The 20,881-nt window shown below is 48.0% G+C and overlaps 1 protein-coding gene and 1 pseudogene across 4 annotated transcripts in view; both read right to left on the reverse strand.

Annotated features, from left to right (window-relative positions):
• ATG16L1 (autophagy related 16 like 1) overlaps window positions 1–3,839 on the reverse strand; it is a 65,001-nt gene extending 61,162 nt beyond the window's left edge. For 2 of the 4 annotated variants that reach the window (XM_036236367.1, XM_036236366.1), the window contains exons 1-2: window positions 3,559–3,834; window positions 47–140 (exon numbers count right to left, since the gene is read on the reverse strand). In XM_036236367.1, coding sequence (XP_036092260.1) covers window positions 47–140; window positions 3,559–3,673 — 209 coding nt within the window. In that variant the 5' untranslated portion in view covers window positions 3,674–3,834. Of the gene's footprint in view, window positions 1–46; window positions 141–3,558 lie in introns of all 4 variants that reach the window. The other 2 variants (XM_036236369.1, XM_036236365.1) reach the window with 2 other exon arrangements.
• Window positions 3,840–13,649: 9,810 nt separating this feature from the next.
• Window positions 13,650–14,143, reverse strand: LOC107504950 (annotated as a pseudogene).
• Window positions 14,144–20,881: the final 6,738 nt, after the last annotated feature.

Consider the following 20,881-nt stretch of genomic DNA (forward strand, 5'->3'; position numbering starts at 1 on the left):
GAAATTGAGGAGGAGATACAAATAATACAGGGTAGTTTCAAAACACCTTATCTCATGCCTGTTTGGTATGTCCGGCTTTTCAGCTTGTAGCTTCTGGGCCAGCACTGAATGAAGATCTGACTTTTCCAGCAACTTGTTATCTATCAAAGGAAAAAGAGGAAATCAAGTTACTTATCGCCTACGTACACTTTATTACTACTTATGCTTTATAAAAATTTGGACCAAAAAAATAAAATAAAAAACCCCAAAACAGAAGACGACTGGGTAGGTTTCACTTTTATTAGGCATCAAAGTACTGGGTGCTGTACTTTGTCACGGATTATAGCAATCATTCAAAATCCAGGAACAAAAACTCCTTAGCTGCTTCTCGGCCTAAGCCAGGGCAGCGCAGCCAAAGGAACCTGTGGAAACAATCCCGCAGGAATGTCTCCCCCATTAAAGGCAGTCGAAAATGCTTTCTACTCCCAGTTCCCTATTTACACGTCAGGGCTGAGAAATAAGAAACATACCAAAACACAACGGAGAAATGAAACACCACGAACCTGATCAGGGGTACAAGGGATATAAATATGAATGAGAGTCCCTAATGGACGGAGCTCCAGTGTAATGGGGTAATGGGGGGGGGGGTTAAGTATAAAAAAGAAGAGGGATCCTTTACTTATTTTCTCTGACGGTTTCACAGGTGAAGATGACAGCCCAGAAGGACTAGCAGAGGTGTCTGGTAAGTGCCTGGAAATAAGTCAGAGCCAGCACATGGAAGGGCGGGATGAGGAATTCAGACCTTTTCTTATTGGCAATGGTCAAATAACAGATTCATGTAAGTAGGCGGTTTCATGAATATTTATTAGTAAGAAGTCAAAGGTCATTCTGAGGTTCCTTGCCCAGGCAACTGGGTGGAAGATGCCAAATGTGCCAGAGCACACCCGAGCAGAGAGCTTAGGAAATGAGTTCTTTCTGAATGTAACGAGTGTGACAGGAAACAGTGCAGGGATTCAAAAGAAAAGTCAGGGCTAGAAATGACATGCAATTAAGAATGACAGGCACACAGGGGGTGGGGGCAGCAAGATCAGATGTGTGTGTGTGTCGGGGGGGGGGTATGTGTGGTAGAGATGCACTAAGAGGAAAAAGAAAGCGACCACTGGAAACTTACAGAATAGCTACACTTGATGGGGATTGTCACGAATTCTAAGTCTGAAATGAGAACTGCTCGAGATCAAAATTCTGATAAGGTCCATGCTAGTAACTATGTTTGTTGGAAGAGCTTATTTCTTCTCTTAAAGAGTCTGAAGCTCTATTTCTCCTCGCTATCTGAAAATGGAATCCTGGGTAGGAGTGGAAACGCTCTCCTCACCTACATTAACGTCATGAATTAGCACAGGACAGGAGACTGGTTCCAACCTTGGATATTCGCCAGTGTCAAAGCTCTAAAAAGATATTTCGAATGTCACATACATCAGAGCTGGGCGCCCTGTGGTCATACTGCCTTCCAAAGGACAGGAGGTATTCAAGGGGGATGCTTCCTAAAAGTTCCTCTCACTAAAGAGAAGGATGGAGACAGGGGAAACGCCACCTGCCCCGCCCGCTGGCTCCCCCGCCCCAACCCCGCCCTGACTCAGTTGCCTTTTATCTTTCTCCTCAGGCTCAGAAAACAGGGACCAAAAAGGAGGCTGGGCTGATGGGCTTCAGAACTGGGCGGGAGGCTTAAGTGAGGAGTGGGCATGTCACACAAACTAGAAGTGATCTCCAAGATGTCAATCCCAGCCCAAGGACAAGATTTTAAGAGGCAAAAGCAGTCTTGCTCTCCTGCCCCGTCACTGCCTCTCACCCAGGTCCCCTCTCCTAACCTTTCAGGGATGCACTACTCGGCATGGCTCTTTAAAGATGTGTTCTCTCTCCAGGACCAATCTCTCTTGAATCTTCTCCTACATCCTCCCACCCTATCAAGATGTCCAAAATGCAGAAAAACATTCAAATTGTGCCAATGTGATTACGAGCACCTTCCATTTATAGACTATTATGTAGATGGCTTTCAAAGCACTTAACATGCACAGCTTTGTTTTTAGGAAGCAGGAAGAGCAAGCTTCGTCCCCATTTTATAGATGCAGCAAAACAGACTCAAAGGCAAGTGAAGAGGTAAGGGGTGGAGTCAGACCTCCAACCTAATTGAGTTTCAATAGCTTTTAAAGAACTAGTATTCAATAAACGCCTGAAGAAAGAAACACACTTGAATAAAGCTTGTGCTTCTTCTGGCTTTCTGAAACAGCACTGGTCTGCCAGGGCCTTTGAGCACAAAAGGCATTAACAGGACAGTGACACATCATCTCCCTCTTCTTCCCATCTTTGTTAAGAGGATGGGCTCAGCGAAAGCAAGGAAGGGCCATCTCTTGGGGGACCCAATGAGAAAAACAACTGCAAAAGTTAGGAGCCATCAAGTCTGCAGTCAAATCCAGACCCCACCATTAATGTGCTGTGCCTCCCAAGAGGTTACGTAAGCTTTCTCAGCCTCGTGTATAAAAAGGGCAACAATGGGACCTGCTTCACAGAATTTTCAGGAAGAAAAAGTGAAATAATATATGCCAACTATTTACCACAGTACTCAAACATGTCTGCACATAAAAATGGTTTGGGGAGCATAAAAAAATTATTGATATATGTCCACACTCCTATATACTGCTGTTCAGCTGGTCTGGGGAGTGGACTGGGCTTTGTATTTTTTTTGACAGATCCCCACGTCATTCTAATGTGTAGGTAGGTGTGGGAACCACTGACTTAGCACAATCATGAACCCGATAAAGGGCAATTACTATTATTATGACTCTCATCAATTAACTTGAGGGATTTTTGTCAAGCTTACTTCGAGGGGTAGATGGAACAATAAGACCAAAGAGTGTCCATTTCTTACCCCCAAAGTGTCATCAGTTATAGTAAAACTGGGGGAGGGAGAGCTAGGAAATGCTCATTAGAACGCACCAAGGGCACAAACATTTCTTCTCTTAAATTGCAGCGGGGGTGGGGAGGGAGAAAACCACCTGTTCTATATTTAAGTTTTCAATAACCTGCAAAATTACAATGTCCCAACTGAAAGTACGTCAAAACTCAAAATGTGTAAAAGTCACAGAATACCGACGTGGAATGAGGACAAGAGGTCGGAGGAATCAAAAGCCAAACATCTCATTACACTCAGAAGATGATGTTAACTGTGCGAGTTAATGTTTAACGTCAACGCGCGTTTCAGCAACACGATGCCCGAAACGGGACATTTCTGGAGCCTGCCGACTTAAGTACACAAGCACTGTGTGAGCAGCTGGGATTTACAAACACGAACGTGAACGGTGCCTACCCACGAAAAAAACACGCGTTAGTAGGAAAAACGCTCCACAATCACACCCGAGGATGAAGTGAAAGAAACAGGAAAAGATCTAAGAAGGCGTGGGGCGTCCGAGGCTCCGGGGGTCCCGGGCGGCGCCGGGGGCTCGGCGCTCGGTTCCCGCTGGCGCCCGCGTGCCCTCGCGGGGCCTGTCTGCCCGCCCGCTCCCGCGAGGCCGGCCCGCCGCTCACACTGCAGGATGATCTCTTCGAACGCCTGCCTCTGCAGCCGGTCCCGGCGCCTCAGCTCCTCCGAGATGTGGCGCTTCCAGCGGGGGAAGTCGGCGGCTCGGAGACCCGACGACATGTTGCGTGCTGCCCGGGCGCCTCAGCACCGCGGATCCGAGCGGGGGCTGGAAGCCGCGGCCCGCAGCATGAGGCGACCGGCGGGCGCGGGATGGCCGGCAGCCCCGCAGCTCACCTCCACTAACAGGCCGCCCCCGCCACCATCCGGAACGGTCTTCCGGCTCCTGCCGGAAATGGCTTTGGGCAGGGCCGGAAGGCCCGCCTCCCCGCCGACGTCTTACTTCGCACGCACGCACGTGGCCTGCGCCGGCGTAGAGCGCTCGTTAATGACGCTCTGCTGAGGCCAGAAGCGGTGCGGGCTGAGAGGCGGCCACTGGGAGGCGTTGGGGCTTAAGTGGTGGCTCATCCCTGGTTGGGAGGGAGAGCAGGAAGGGGCCGCTTTTGCCCGCCTGCTTGCGTTTCCTTTGCTTCTTTCCCCGTTTTATATTTTCTTTCTTGGCGCGCCTCCCATTTCTTCAACTACTCAAAGTTTATAAGCAGAAGTGGGGGCCACTCCCCACATAATTAGCTGTGTGACCGTGGGTGGTCGACAACCTCCCTAAGCTTCTAATCTGTCAAATGGGGACCTTAATGATACCTGCCTCACAGGGTTGTCATGAGAATTGACAGGATAACCTCTGTAATGCGGTTAGCACTGTGCCTGGCTCATGGTAAGTCTAGCTTTATCTAGACACCCAGTATCCTTTCAAGGGCTACCCGGAAGTCTAGTTGCTTTAGTGAGAGAGTCCCACTGCCCTTAAACATTTTTTTTTTTTTTGCAATGAAGAAATGGAATGCAAAGACCAGTTAAAGAAAAGTGTAACTAAATTGGCAGTGTTAATCATTAGAGACCTAGAAATTACGACCTAACAGGAAATGGGTCCTTAGATGGTAATCTGAGGGTCAGGTTACAAAAAGAACTTAAAAGAGGAAAAGGACAGTTTGCAAATAGATATTGAAAAGGGGAACTCGTCAGCTCTGGTAGAATGGAAAACCTTAGTCTGTAATAGAATTATCTGAGCTCTACCTGCTTTTAACGATTTAGTGAATTTACTATATGAAAATGGAACTGGACGAAGCAGGAGGCTAGAGGAGAGGAAAGGAATTCAGAAGCTGCCTTCTCTTTCCATGTGTCTCCAGTCCAGAGGAAGATCTTTCAGAGAGAGAGAGAGATAAGAAAGCCTCTAGTCTCCTTGGAGCCCAGGTGTAGGACAGTCAGGCTTCTAGAGCTGTCATAAAAGATAATTCAGTTGGCAGCCAGTACTGATTGGTTTGAACTTGTGGGAAGAAACTGTAGAGATCAGAAATAGAAAGGATTTCCTCATACACTGAAGAAAATAAAAAAGCAGATTCTGAATGTCGCCAAGAATGCCTCCAAATGTAACAGTGATACCAACCTCAAAAGATCATAGAATCGTATAGCATCAAATCTTGACAATTGAATATGCAAATTTTTCAAACAAGATTATGGTTAAAATATGCTAACAAATTTGCAGAACCAAAAATTCCACTTGTGGGAATTTATGCCAAGAAATATTTGGCAAATGTCCATCATATTGAGAAAACAGTCATGGCGTTACTAACAGTGGAAAGTTGGAAACAATCTATTTGCAACAATAAGAGTTAAATTACTGCATATTCATTGTGCAAAAAACGTTCATAATAAAAGCAGTATATGGTGTATATCCAGTTCGCGTAAAGTAAGTGTACTCATAGGAAAAATTTGTTGAACGAATAGAGAATATAATTTCTAAACTGCTAGGTCTGCCCTCCCCCTAACTCAGCAGCTTTGTTAGTGCCCATTGCTGCCACCCTCCGACTCCGTTCTGCTCACCATGCCCTGTCCCTCAGCGTGGCCTTTGGATTTACTCTGCTTCTGTTGGGCACACTCTTCCCTTCTGAAGTCCCTGAGTTAATGCCTATGAGTCGATTCTCAGCTTGGCGGTCACTGCCTCACGACCTTCAGATAACAGACCTTCACAACTACATGTGATCTCTACTACACACGTACCCCTCCTTTATAGTGTTATTGCAGTTGCGGCTTCACGTTTACATCATTACTGGGTAAGGTATGTCTCCCCGCACTAGACTGTAAATACCACAAGGCAAGAGCTGTGTCTGTTTATTATAGACATTATAGCTCCTGCAAGAGCATCGAGCTTCCTATGTATTAGCTGCTCAGTAAATGTTGTTTAATTAATGAACAGAATATATAAAAATACTAATGTATTATCTCTGGGCAGTGGTACTGCTGGTGGTTTTCTTTTATTATGTATTTTCTATACCTCTGTATTTTTTAATTGTTATATATTATGCATCTACTACATAGGCAAGAAAAAGTTATGGAAACGAACGTGTTTGCATTGATAGAACCATTTGGACAGCGGTCGCTAGGCTCTGTGGGAGATAATAAGCGCAAACTTTTGGAAGTGCTGTGGGCCATGCACTCTTTTGAGTACTTCACATATTGTTACTATTTTAATCCTACAACCCTATTCAGTAGAGTTACTGGTAGTTACTTTTAGCATCTCCATCCTCATTTACAGATGAGGAATGTCAGGCACAGAGAGATTAAGGAACTTGCCCGAGGACACCAGGCTAGTTAGTGACAAGACCTGGGATCAAACACAGGTCATTTGACTCTAATGTCTGTGTCCTTTTCCCACTGCCCTCCAGTGTCCAGTCTTTGTCTCAGCTGACAATGCAACTCAACTAGAATATGTAAAACGGAGAACAATTTGAAAAGATGTGTAATTAATTCCTAAATTAGCCAGTGGGGGAGGGGCGTCCTGGTGAAGAGCAAAGTCAATGATGGAGAGGCTTTCGCGCGTCCCAGGACCTTGAGGGAAATGGGTGGATGGGGGAGGGGTAATAGGAAGGAGGAGGAAATGAGGTTGTCTGAATACCCTGAAGATAAATTACGGCTCTGAAGAGTTTTTATTTGTTCCGGTGAATAGTGTCTAAAGGATTTAGCATGCTTTGCTGGAAAGCACCATCTAGAAAAGGATTCTGACAGCCTCTCATGGATGTAAGACAAATGTAAATATCCCGAGCTTCCCGTAGCAGTGTGTTAAGCAGCGTAAATTTGCTCGTGGAAGAGTGGAAGAGGCATCACTCATCAAGGAGCTTTGTTTGTGGAAAGTCTAGTTTCACTGAAGCAAAGTATGACCAGATTTAATATAACAGCATTCCCACCGCTAAAATCTTCCAGATTTTCAGCGTAACCATCAATGCCTGCGCATGTCATCTGGGAAATCCCCCAGAGATGCTCCAGTTCTGAGGAATTTAAGTCCAGCCTTCGGATAATCGCCCTGTTCACTCTCGTCCTATTCCTTTTGGCCTTTATCCTTTGATTGGCAAGTGCAAACAATTGGGTGCCAGTGTAGGTCAGGCACAAGGGTGAGCCCTGTGTGGGGGGACCAAGACAGCCCAGGCGCGGATCCCGACCTCAAGGAGCTCACCCTCAAGAAAGGCGGATCTGACCGTGTATTATTTACGAATGTCAGAAATACAAAGTAAAAAAGGCCAGCTAGGTGCCAGTGCCAAAGAGACTTGATTCTCTTCTGTTCTTTGCCCCCCTGCTTTCCTTCTTTTCTAAAACATAATTTCTTGTTTTTTTTTTTTTTTTTAAATTGCTCTTGATCTTTAACGCTTTTCAACTCTTCCCAAAAGCAGTTCGCTAAAAGTGAAAGTAAGCTAGGTTAACCGTGTCACTGTGTTAACCAGCTGCTGGCTGCCGGAATAAACCGAAGGCTGGTGGGGTCACCAGTCAACATGGGTTTCAGGTACACTGACCACTGACGGCTCCTCCAGACACCGCTTTTGCCGACAGCGGAGATGCTGCTGCCTTAAAGGCGTCTGTTGCTTGACATTCCCCCACCCCCACCCCACCTTGGCTTTTCTTCGTCCTCTTCTGTGTTGCTGCATTTGCGCATGCATAAACACTACTAGAGATTTTCATTATAAAGAATCTCTGAGCACACAGATGAAGCCATATGCAAGTCTCATCCTCCGCTCCTTATACAGGCGTTGACATTCGGATCTCGTGTTTTAAAAATGACAGTGTCCAGCGGTGGGTTTTATCTTTATACCCCGATACGAGCATTATAGTAAAATTCAATTTTCGTGGAGGGATAGTGAGCAGAGGGTTCGACATCTAACAAGCTGGGAATATGATCCCTGGCTACACTGTCTCCCAGACCCTATTGCCCATCCCTACTGTGAGTAATAGCTAATGTTTATGAAGTGATTTTTACATGCCGGTAATCCGCCGTGTCCTACGTGGAACAACTCTTTTAATTCTCATAACACTACAATGTAGCTACCAACAATATTTCCTTTTACAAGTGAGGAAACCGACACACAGAGGTCAAGCAACTTCACTGATGTCACAGAGTGAGTAAGAGTCAGAGCTCAGATCCAACCGAGGAAGGCTCCGCCGTGTGTCAGAGTGTCAGGGTCCTGGCCGGTTTTGTTTGTTTCTTTGTTGAGGATGAGCTCGAGTATCAAAAATGCTTCGATTACAAGCAATCAAAGTGCAATTTGAGCATCCTTAAGAGAAGGGGGGGTTATGTGGACGAGGGTGTCGCACAGAGCTGGCAGCAGGGATGTGGCTGGACACCGAGAGTCATTGGAACCAGGAGGCAGATCCCGTCAAAATGCCCCGCGCTTCGCCCCTGCCTGCCCTGTGAGTTGCCGCTTCCTCTCCCCTCCGAGCTGCGGTCCCGCTCTTTGTATTCCTGGGTCCTCCCACCCTGACGTGAAGACGTGGCTCCTCCAATGGCTTCTCAGGACAAACAAGCCGCAGACCAAGCTGGCATCCATGGCCCAGTTCTAAACTCCTGGGAGAGGGCTCTGGTGCACTAGCGGGTGCCCACGTCTGACAGCTGATGTGACAAAGGGTCAGTCTCCCAGGACGCTCCCTCTAGACGGAAGGGAAGAGACAGTTCCCTGTTCAGACTGCTCAGCTCCCCTTCTACTCTTTTATGATCGGATTTCACCCTCTCGGCCACAGCCACGGCATTTACCTGCCCGTTCATGCAACAAATTGGTCCCAGGGGTGAGCGCAGGAACCCTCGCCAATCACTGTCCTTCACAGGAATCTCTTAACAGGATCCGGGAGAGAGGGGCCCTTTTGTACTTTGCTTAGAGACTCTGACACTATGCCTCAGGATTCAGTAGTGGCCGTATTCCCTCCCATGACTCGCAAAAGGGTTAATCTGAAAAAAAATAAATGGAGCAAACACGTGGGGGAAGTGGAGACCAGAAACCAAGAGTCCTGATAGTGGCAGAGTCCTTGCTTCCGGCCACTCCCGAAAGTAGCCCAGCCCTACTCTCCGGCCAGTCCGCCTGCCCAAGCCTATGCGCCCCTACCTTTCACCAAAGCTGATTTACGATGGGTTTTTGTTTTCATCTGCCCCCCAAGAGCCCTGACTGACACAGCACGCCGACCCAAGAGACGACTAGGGTTGGGCAGAGAGAATGGTAGTGCCCCCAAAGGCGGTCACTAAGTCAGGGTTTTCCGCTTTAAAATCTTCAGGAGACGGAGAAGGTCAACTCCCCACTCTTGCCATCACGCACCTTTCGCGTTAAGCAATCCATGGGAAAGTTTCTGATCCCGCGAGCTGCCGAGAAAGCGAAGCTCTCTTCTAAATAGCTGTGTCTCTTGGTGAGAGAAAAAAAACTTTAATAACCCCCAAGTTACAAGTAGAAATATTCGAGTAGACCTGGGACATTAGAGAACGCTGTTGCCACATGTTAGAACTATTATCTCTTTCCCCGCCTTAAACAGAAAGTGAAGGGGACGCCATTTCCAAAAGCACTGTTCAGATGACTCACGGGATGTTAATAGCTCTGCGGGGTGTCTACCCAACCCTGCCTTCTCCAGAGGAGAACCTTGGAGAAAGCACTCAGCAGTGGGGTAGCATCGTGAATCGAAATAAATAAATATTGCGTGGCGTGGGGTATGGTCCTTTGCTGAGGGACCGAGTTGACATTTGGTCTTTAAGAACAGCTAAATCCGAAGCAGCAGTTTGTCGAACCTGCTCTGCAAATCCAGATGCCCAAAGCTTGGCCTTCTGGAGCCTGACCTCAGATAAGGAGGTGCCAACGGGGGACACAGTCTACAGAGATGGGGCTCAGGACTGGCCACTCTGTGTGGCGTGTGGCTGCACACGCCTTCCAGCTTTTTGTCTTGAACCCCTTCTTTCCAATAAGGGACATTTTCTAACCCAAAGCACACACTGGACCTCAGTCTCTTAAGGTTCCCTACAGGTAAGAATTCCTTGGAAATCCTTAGTTTCGTCGGAGTATGCTAACTAAATGGCTTCTCCAGTTATCCCGGTCACCCTAGCGCAGCCTGGCTCTCTCCGCACTGCAGGGCGGTCCAGGCCGGGGCAGAGCGGTCTAGCCAGGGAACACGCTAGGTTCTGGGGAAATGTCCCAGCATCCTTTCCTGCAGGTCCAAGTGACCTAGTCCAGCCCTTACAGAGTCCACATGGGGTGACAAATCAGGAGTGGTCTCACTTGTTCTTCTAAGCTGCCTCTGAGACTCCCCGTGGGCCCAAGCCCGGGCCCTGCCCTTGACCTTGGGGCAAGCACTGTTCGATCACTGCCTGGTGACACCTTCTCCCTTCCACAGCCTATCCAAAGAATCTCCCCCACCACACCCGCCCCAGTTTTCGAAGTTCTCTTTCTCTCTTTTTCCTCAAGGCCTCATCTCTTCAGGGTCCAGCATGCCCTCCACCCCTGTGATGGCTAAGTTAGTCAACCATTCTCTGCTCTACCCATCTCTTCTTAGTTAGGGGTGTGTGTGTGTCCATCAGGGGCACAAGCGAGTGACCTTACTGGTCTGGTTGGGAAGGAAGGTAGAGGGGAAGTATCTAAAGACAATCGAAACTTTGATTCTTGCTCATGATCCCACTATGACTTATTAAACTGTGAGATTACTTTTCTCCTTGCAAGTCTTGACTACCTTTACAGAAGTCCTGCCCCTACCCCACACCCATTACCATAGCCTTAAGTTATAAGCTTCAAGAGGTCAGGAGAGGACAGAGAAAAAGGGAAACATCCTCTCGTGCAAACAAACATTGAAGTCAGAAATGCTCTGCAGGTTTGTAAGGCCATAGGAGTTAGCATGGCAAGCAGCCTTACGTGAGCATCTTGTGTCAGCGGTACTTACCTCTTGTAGAAGTCCCAAGGATCTCAGCGGCAAGCAACGGAAACCTTAACTTGTCATTTAAACCCAGGGTCAGCAAAACGTGGCCTGTGGGCCAAATCCAGCCTGGCATCTGTTTTTGTACAGCCCTCAAGATAAGGAGAGTTTTTACATTTTTAAAACAATGGAGGGCCTGTGTTGGCTTTGAACTGTGCCTCTCAAATCTCCTACCGACAGAAGCATAATCCACTGACGGCCCTAGCTGCTTCCGCACGCGAATCCATCACCACGTTGAAGCAATGGCCATGCTTCCAACCAACGAAAAAGCTCGTCAGGTGAGGCAAGGCCCGAGATGCGTGAGACTCCTCTGACCTCACCTCTCAGGTACTGTTATGGACTAAATGTTTGCGTCCTCCCGAAATGCAGGCATTGAAGCCAGAATCTCAAACGCGATGGTATTTGGAGGCAGGGACTTTGGAAGTGACAAGTCACGAGGGTGGAGCCCTCTGGAATGAGATTAGTGCCCTTATAAGAAGGGACACCTGTGACATTATCTCTGTCTCCATGGCTATCTGCAAACCAGAAAGAGGGCTCTCACTAGACAAAGAGTTTTCTGGCATCTTGACCTTGGACTTCCCAGCCTCCAGAACTGTGAAAACAAATGTCTGTGATTTAAGGCTCCCCACCCCCCGCCCTTGCCTCCCCCACACACATTATCTTATCATAGTGGCTGGAGCAGAGAGGCCTCCTTCCCAACCTCCCCTCCCTCCCGCTCACCCTCCCTCCCTGACCCGATCTGCGTCATGGTCTCACAGCTCCCCCAGTATCGTCCGGCGGCCGCACCCCCCAACCCGTCTTCCTTCCCGGAATCCCCCTCCATCAATCTCTCACTCTGACCTTCAGCTCGTGCTTCTCAGGGAGCTAGCAGATCCTGTGCTGAACCCCAAGGACCAGAAGGCTGGGAAAGGAAGGAGCTGCCAACTCTGCTGCAGACTTTTGGGGGGTCCTGCCCCTCCCCTCGTCCTTTCTCTTTCCCTCTAAGCACATCAGGGGCCTGGGTGGCTGTTTCCAGCATGTGACTGGGTCTCTCTGACCAATCGCTCCTTGGGCCAGCCATGGACACTCGACTCACACTGGGCCACGTTTCTCTTCTGGGGCTCTGAGCGTGGGGAGCTGGGCTCCGGGGTCTGGAGCAGCCACGCCGAGCCAGGGCAAAGCCAGGGAGATGAAGAACGTGCGGGGCAGCCACCTGTGCACGGCAAGAAGGAACAGGCGGGCAGAGGAACAGCCCGGGACCGGCCGGGGCCCAGGGAGAAGCCACCCTCCGCCGGCGGCCCGCACTGCACCGGCTCTCCGCTGTCTACGCTGCCTCAGGTCCATTTATAGCTAGTTTCTCGTCCTTGTAAACAGAGAGCCTCGACTAATGTGGAAACTCAGAATTTTACAGCAGGAAAGCCCCTGAGACATAATTTTATGGTAGAGGCCCGCAGCGGAAGTTCCCGCCCTCCCCTGCCTGCCTTCGCCAACATCTGAGATGACCGCTGTGTCTCTTGGCAGAAGTATCAAGTGTGACTCCAGGTCCTAGGCTTGGAGGTGGTTCCTAGCAGGGGGCTATGACCCCTCTGTGCCCTTCTCAGGCCCTGGTTCATGGTCGGGGAGGTAACAGCCCCTCATGCTTCAGTGTGGGGGGTCTGCCTGCCGACTCTGCCAGCCCGCACGGTGACACTCACCGGGGACCAGGAGGGCAGGTCTCCTGCATGGTGATGAATGGCACCTTCTCCTCTCCTCCCCCACAACCCCGAATTCCCACCTGCGATTTCATTGCCAAGATTGATGGGTGGGAGTTTGTTTCACCCTTTGGGCAACTAAACAGCTCAGTTCTGTTATTTTCTTCCAGGGTAAATGAAGTCTGGGTGAATATGTTCATGAAGGAATCAGAGAAAGCCTCTGCTATAGAGGTACCATACCAACCAGAAGCTGAAAACTGCTAATAACCTTATAAACAACCTTCCTGCTGCAAAGTTTTTAAAAAACACAAACCTTAAATCCCATTTCACGTGAGACTCATTTTGTGGGTTGATGTTATTTTTTAAAAGAAACGAGGGAACGCCTCTCTCCTGAAAAATGAAATATGTTACTGATGCTTCTCTTCTGGGTGAGATAGAAAAAATATAATTTGGGTTGATTTTTAGTGAGTGACATTCAAAGAGGAGTATCAAGAGAAATCAGAAAAAAATTTTTAAATGGTTTTTTTTATTTTTAAATATTTGAATTTTGAAAATAAAATAGTTATTAATGTGGCTCAAGAGCCATGTACAGGGGAAGTCTTAGAACTACTGGGAATATGATTCGACCATCTAAAGTACATGAAATCAGCAATTCCGACTATGAAACCCAATGCCGGAGTTTTATTTCTTAGGCACAGGGTAAATGACAAAGTTGTCCTTGCACGCATCTGTACACACAGGCGCGCGCGCACACACACACGCGCGCACACACACACACACACGTTTTCCGAAGTCTGTCTCTGGCACAGTTGACATTTGTGTCCCTGGCGAAACGGTTCGCGTATATTGATTCCGAGTTCATATCTATTATCTGTCTCATGGGCTAAGTCAAGTTAAGTGAAGACGACCGTACAAACGGCCTTTCAGCCTGAGTTAACAGAATATGTTTTGACAGAGGCAATGGCCTTTTATCGTACAATTATCTGGGATTTATAAAATGTCTTAGAAACTTGAAAACACTATTGTCATCGGCAATACGATTTCTTTTTCTTTTTAAGTTCTCAGTTTATTAACGCTCTCATGAAAAATCGGATCACCAGATAGTCACCGATGAATCATTGTTCCTTTTCGGCGGCACCGACTTCGGCCTTCGCAGCCTCCCTAACTTCTTCACTCTGTTCTTGCGTTCCTTTCGCTGTTTTCTCGAGGTCTTTTTTTTTTTTTCTTTCTCATGAAGGCCATACCTTGCAGGTTTATGTTTGGGTTCATTTTTCTTTGCATACTCCAAGGAATCGTAAAGTATGGCAAAGCCGGTCGTCCCGCCACCACCGAAGTGGGTCTGGAACCCGGATACAGAGATGACATCTGCTGCGGGCTGGTCTATCTCAGCTGGTTTTTCCCGAATTTCCGTCTCAGGTAACGTTGCCTTTCCAGGATGAAGGACATCGACGACCATTTGTTTCCGTCACAGTAGCCCGTTGGTCACGAACTTCCTGGCCCGGATAGTTACTGTGTCATTCATGACGGCAGCGGACCCTCAAGCAGACAGGGAGGAAAAAAGCAGGAGTACCGTTTCTTCACAGATTTGTTTAAGAAAGAAAAACATTGTCCTCGTGATAGAAAGTTAAACCGAAGAAAAAAAATTGGGGGGAACTGATCGTATTTACCCAAGTAATCTACTTCTTTCCCTCCTTCTTCCTGCCTTCAGAGTCCTGCTATAAAACCCTATTGCTAGTTTCAAAAGGCTTCCCCCCAACCCCGCCACCACCAAATTTCAGATTATTTTGGGTAAGATGGGCTTCCAGCAGAGTTCCGATTCTATCGGGTCAAAGATTAGGAAGACAGCAAGTTCCCTAAACAGCAGCTTCCCGCCGACCCTTGCTGCCTTACACTTTGGCCCACGTTGCGGGATGTCCGCTGTCGACACAGCTTCACCAGTTTTGGTCGTATGATAAAAAAATAAAAATCTTCGCTAGTTCGATAGATGACAATCATGTCCGATTATTGTTTCGATTTGCATTTCTTTGGTAAAATTGAACATTTTCCTGTCTATTTGTTTACTCATCATTCATTCTTTTTTGGGTAGTATCTACCTAAATCCTTTGCCCATTTCATTTAGGCTAGGAGTAAATAGTTACCTGGAAGGCTAGGAAGAGATGATTTAAAAAATATATATATATATAATATATTTTTCAGGATTTGTTCAAGGTACCCACCTGCTCTGGAAGGCAGATAGGACGTGGGCTGTGGACTTGGTCATGCAACCTCATATTAGTTAGCATCCTCTAAAGAAGTTGTGAAAATTCCTTGCTTGGTGTTGCTTAGTGTTTATGGAGCATGGTCACGTCTAAGTGTCTCCATATCTTAGCATTCCCTATCTTTGGATGAAACTCTATCATCATCCAGTGATCACAGTGTCCTCAGTTGGATCGGGCAGGACAGCTTTGAGCAGCCACACAGAGCCCAATGGTGACTTTGCATCCACTTGAAGCCCAAAATGAAATTATCCACGTATTCCTGGAGGTGTCGGTACCCCTCCTGTGGACCCCAAGACAGCCTAATGGACTGGCTAGCATAGCACTCTTATAAAGAGGAAAGATCACAGTCTTTTCTTTGGGGTCTTGACCGCCTCTTATCTATGGGTCAGGACCCCTTTAAGACTTAACTAATAATTCAGCAAGCGTTTATTAGTTGCCTAGTTTATGCCAGGCACTATTATTCTAGGTGCTAAGGTGAGACCAGCACTTTTGCCTTTAGAGAGCTCCTATTCTAGTGGGAGAGATTGTCCGCAAAGAAACCGAGCATGCTAACGAGGTGAACCATGCATGTCTGAGGGTGCCGAGAGCTCTGGACAAACAGGCAAAGCGGAATGGAGCGAGGGCGCTGGTGAGGGAGGGAGGTGCAGAGCGTACAACGACGGGGTGGCAGGGTGGACCTCACTGAGAAGGTGAGGCCCGACGGAGGTGAGGGAGTTAGCTCAGAGGTCATCTGGCCAGAGGGCGTTCAGGCGCAGGGGGCAGCTAGATGACAGGCTCTGCAGCAGGTGCGGTTGCAGCCACCTAGCCCCGTGGAGCAGCCAGGGTACCCGACTCCCTGTCACAGTGGGCGTTGGCTGCTGAAGGCTCATGCCTGTCCCCTTCCCTGGAGCTGCCTCCCTTCAAAGAGGTGGCCGATGACTGATGGGAGTGGGCAAAAGTGTCCTATGGCCTTTTCTGTACATGGGACACTCCTCGTGATGTGATGTACACCTGGAGCCCTCCAGGGGACAGACTGAGGCGAGGCTTCTCTTTAAACTACAATTCTGCCTGACGTCCTCCTCTGACCCATCCCGCCTCCCTCAGTGTCTAGCCCGATGCCTGGGCTGTGAACGTTTCTCCAATGAATCCGCTTGCACAGCAGTCCCAGTCTCAAGGAGCCCAGCCTAAGGCAGGCCTAAGGCCAGAGTTTGCCTGATTTATCTGGAACACAGCAGGGAAGCCATCGTGGTTAAAGCAAGCCTCCCAGGAAGGGCACACAGACAGGTTTGTATATAACCCTGCTCGAGACACTGTGCAACCAGATTCAGCAGCCAAAGTGTATTTTTGGGGGGCCCCACTCGAGGGCTGGTAGCATCACATGTTGACTTCCTGATACATCATCCATTTCTCTGGAGACAAAGGTTTTGGGAGTGTAACTCCTCAGACAGAACTGTCTGTCTTTGGTTGAGAAAGTTGTCCATTTGCATCTTTCCAAAGCTGCTTTCCTGGATAATTACTGAATGTGTTTGCTATGGCCTGAATTGTGTCCCCCCTCCCCAATTTCTATGCTGACTTCCTGACTCCCAACTGACTATATTTAGAGATAGGGCTGTTAGGAGATAATTAGCGTTAAATGAGGTCGTAAGGGTGGGGCCCTCTTGCCCAGGAAGAGGAAGCAACAAGTCCCCCACCCCCCCGCCCCCCTGCTCTCTGCCATGTGAAAACACTGAGAAAGTGGCCGGCTGTGGACCAGGGAGTGGGCTCTGCTCAGAAGCAGAACCACGTGGCGCTTCGTTCCTGTCCTCCGAGCAGACTGCCAAAGCTACAGAACCATCTAAACCATAAAGGGCACTTTTGGAAGTTCTAGAGTTAGGTTTGTGAAGGTCACGTGTCTGACCCTGAAGGGAACAGTGCCACCAAGCCCCGCCCAGCACTGGGCAGAGACAGAGGGTTGGAGAACCAGGGGCAAATCGGAACTTGGCTCAGGTTTCTATTTTCATCTCTAACCATAAGGTGGAAGCATTGTAAAAGGTCTGACAATGGAGCCTGAGGGAGACTTTTCTTAGAATTTTAATCATTTCCTGTGTGGCTGCTGTTCTATGAATAGGAAAGTAATCTCCTCTGGGGAAGAAAATTAATTCCGAGAGGTAACTGGCTTATTTTTTTTTTTTAACATAAAATGCTTAACCCACCTGCACATATCCTGGCACACAACCAAACTCCTGACGAGCTGTTGGGAGGAGTGGTTTTAAAGATGGAGATGAGGCTTGGAGACGTGACTCTCTACTTCTCTTGTGTGTCTTTGCCCAAGTGCATTGACCTCCCTGAAACCCAGTTACTTCCACTGTAAAATGCACATAAAACCCAACTATGGTGTAGCGAGGATCAAGTAAAAATACATATGACAGTGCACTTTTATTTGGCCCAAAGACAACCAGGAGGAGACCCTTCCTGAGATGGGTAACCCCCTGGAGTTTCGTGAATTTACCTTTCTTGTAATTAGAAAGATTGTCAGATGGTCAGGCCAAGAGAAATTCAAGAGCTCAAAGAACATTACTTAATCCTAGATATACACCTGCCTTCAGTCCAGTGCTTAAGAGGACGCCTAGGTTAGTTCACAGGTGAGGGGATGAGCAGGTACAAATGAAAGAGAAGGCGCACCTCCAGGAAAAAAGAACTAGTTAGGCCCCAACTAGCTGGAATGCTTGTTAAAATTCAGATTCCCAGGCACCGCCCAGATCCAAAGAACGCGTTACGCTGGCGGGCCCGAGAACCTGCACCCGCACGAATTTCGCAGGTGACGCTGACACACGGCAAAGTTTGAGTGCTGTTGTTTTTGAGGAACCCGGAAGCAGCACGAGATGCAGTAACTGCCCTTCATGCCTTTATGAACCAGTTGGAGAGCAGCCGCCATGAAACCAAAGCAAAAACTTCCGCTCACTTTTGCATCTTTAAAATGCCTGTCCTAGCTTTCACCTCTGTGCACCCTGCCCCCCCACCTCCCCACCACCTCAGAACTACTGAATCCGATTCTCCATGGGTAGCCCCAGAAACTGCCTTTCTAAGCGGGCTTCTTGGGTGATTCTGCGGCTACCTATGTTTGAGAATCACAGGTCTAGAGCTGGATCAGATACGATAGTCCCTGATGTTACTACAGACTCTGTATCCGAGTTTTAGGTGAAAGTTCTGATGACTTGCTTGGAACAGTTTGCAATTCAAATTCATTTCCCATAACAAGCAGTATTCACAGGCTATTTATTGACAAAAATATACAAATAAATAAAAGGGAAGCTTATTATGTATCGTCTGGGATATGGATAATATTACATAAAATATTCCTCAATCGCATATTACCACATATTCATGTCCAGTTAGGGTGATTTAAGAGGAGTAATTGGAAATTCTTTTTACATGTATTCAGTGAAAGTTAGTTAAGCGGAAAAAGATTAGGAAAGCCACACAGTGGTAGTTAGATTTGGGGCATAATCTAGACTTTTGCGTTGTGAGGTCTGCTTTTCATTTTACTGCTCGGGGGTCTGATGCACAGCTGGCCAAATGTAATAAGTGCATTTTGCAATGAACAGAGAGCGAAGGTTCACTTAAATTTAACATTCTGACTTCATTAAAAATTTTTATTCCCGCACATAGAACACACTGTGAAAAAGAAATCACAGAATGACATAAAACAACCCCTCTGTCATCTGGGAGCCTATATTTAGAATCATTTCTGCACCACTGGGACTGTGTGAAAGATTTTCCTTCTCATTATGCTACATTATGAACCAGAACCAAAAATTTAAGACGGCGAGTTTTAATATTTTTTGTTAACACCATATTGTCGCATGGGATGATGCCAATGGCAAGAGCGAATGGGTAAAAAACCTGTTGTCCATATGCTGTGGGATGAATAATAATTTCCCGAGTGGAAACAAGGAAAGAGTGAGCCTCAGAAACTCTGAAGTGTGGGAAATGCGGTATCTCAGGGTGGCGCTCGGGGAGTACAAGTTCACGGTGCCGGGCATCGGAGCTGGTATATTTCACAGGTGCCGTCCTCAGGGGACTTCGAAGGTAGGACCCCCAGAGCCCTACTGTCCTGAGACTGGCTCGCCCAAGAAGAAGCTTCTGGGCACAGATAGCAAGTGCCACTATATGTTAATCGTGATTTTCACTCTTTAGTTATTCCCTCCAAGTGTACGATTATGGGCAAGTCTTACCCTTCTTGCAAATGACATTAGGGAACTGGCCTCAACTCATCAATGGTGAAGTGGGCATCTGCACCCAGCTCTGACCCCGGATTATTTTCCTGCTCGACCATACCACTTTGCCTCCTTTGTGTATGAATCGTGTGTCCAGCCTTTCGAAAAGCATTTCTCTCTATACGATGCCCTGACATCTGACATCAGAACGACCTGGAATGCTCGTTGAAATCCAGAGTCCGAGGCACCACTCAGAGAGAATGCGTTATTCTGGCCGGCCTGAGAATCTGCAGATGATGCTGATATGTAGTGAAGTCTTGGTGCTATTATTTTTGAGGAATCCAGAAGCACGAGATGTAGTAGCTGCCCTTCACGCCTCTACAGACCAGCTGGAGAGCAGCCCCCGAGAAACCAAAGCAAAAACGTCCGTTGACTTTTGCATCGCCTGCAGCAAATGGCGAAGCCCCAGCCTGGCCTCCACCTGGTGCTCAGCGTACTTTCGAGCCATCCTGCTTTGGGATCAGGTGGTATTTACTTGAGGAATCGAACCCTCGTATTAACATAAGCAAAACATAATTAGAACAATCTGTTATAAAAACCACTCTGCTTCCTAAGCCAAATATAAATTACTTTGGAGGAAGTCATGCCAGGAATCCCGCTTCATTAGCTCGCGTAATTAAGAATGGCCGTCATGCTAATTGCTGTCGATATCTGTTTTTCTTAATCGTTTGGACATGCGGTCCTCCCAACATATTTTACTCCCAATGTATGTATCGTTTGAAAGAGTTGCCATCAAAAGGTGATCTTCCTCACTTCTGCGACAAGCCGTGTGATTTTTTCCCCTTCCATTTGCCCACCCTCCTCTCCATGCATTCCCTGTCCCTCTCAGTGTGTCCTTGTCTGGGGCGCTCACCTCCACGGACAGTATCGCCACCTGCGCTCCCGTGCCCTCTGGCCTCTGGTTAGGATTGGCCACTGGACGGAACCAGTAGGGGAGAATGGGGCTGGGGACGAGGCAGGACTCACCTTTCCTGCCTCCTGCCCTTCACGGTTTCTCTTGTGGCTGCAGCTTCTGCCTCAGCTGCTGGCACGAGCTCTCAGTGCCACGGGTAATAATCCCACCCCCCCTTCAGATCGAAGGGAAGGGATGGCTTCCTGCTGTTGCTAGTCCCTGGGTGCCTCGACACCCTTGGGTAGTTCTCATAACTCTGCTCGCACCTCTGTGACCAGTCTCTTCGCTGAGGTCCTCCTCAAGTGCGCCCCGTTTCCTATACGTTCTGGTGCGTGTAGTTCTAGTCATGGTTACGTGTGTACAAAGATGTCTAGTCTATCCAAATTACTGGGTTAATTTGCAAACACTCACACACATACACATGAAAATATTGGAGTAACAACCTATCCCCTCCCACCTTCCTTAGAGGAAATAATAGGAATGGACCCTGGAGAAAGAGAAAAAGGGGAAGTCTAAATTGAACGTGAGAGAAAAGGGTTGCATGAGCTAGGACAGAGAGAGGAAAGGGAGGACGATCGCGTGCAGAGGTCCGGGGGTTGGCAGGAGGGAGACAGAGAGAGTAGAGGAACAGTGGGGCTGCCATGCAGTGTGGACACGTGGATTTTAGGGGGAGAGATGACGATGAGGATTTTAAAGAAGTTGTCTGTGGGTTACGTAGTACGACTCTCCCCCTTGCTGCCCATCGGTGGCGATCAACATTTCTCTTTACAGCGGCGGGGTTTTCAAACTTGTCAGCGTGTTCTCTGACACATCTCCCACAAAAACTGGGAGTCTGCTTCTTGTCCCCTGGCATGTGGGCTTGCTGCAAGCTAGAAAGCAGCAGAAGCACTGCCTCGTGCCTGCGGAGGCCATGCCGCAGGGATTGTCACCGCCAACGGCCAGCATCGAGCCACCAGGCAGGC

The sequence above is a fragment of the Rousettus aegyptiacus genome, unplaced genomic scaffold (assembly GCF_014176215.1).
Source record: "Rousettus aegyptiacus isolate mRouAeg1 unplaced genomic scaffold, mRouAeg1.p scaffold_m13_p_2, whole genome shotgun sequence".
NCBI classification, from domain to species: domain Eukaryota; kingdom Metazoa; phylum Chordata; class Mammalia; order Chiroptera; family Pteropodidae; genus Rousettus; species Rousettus aegyptiacus.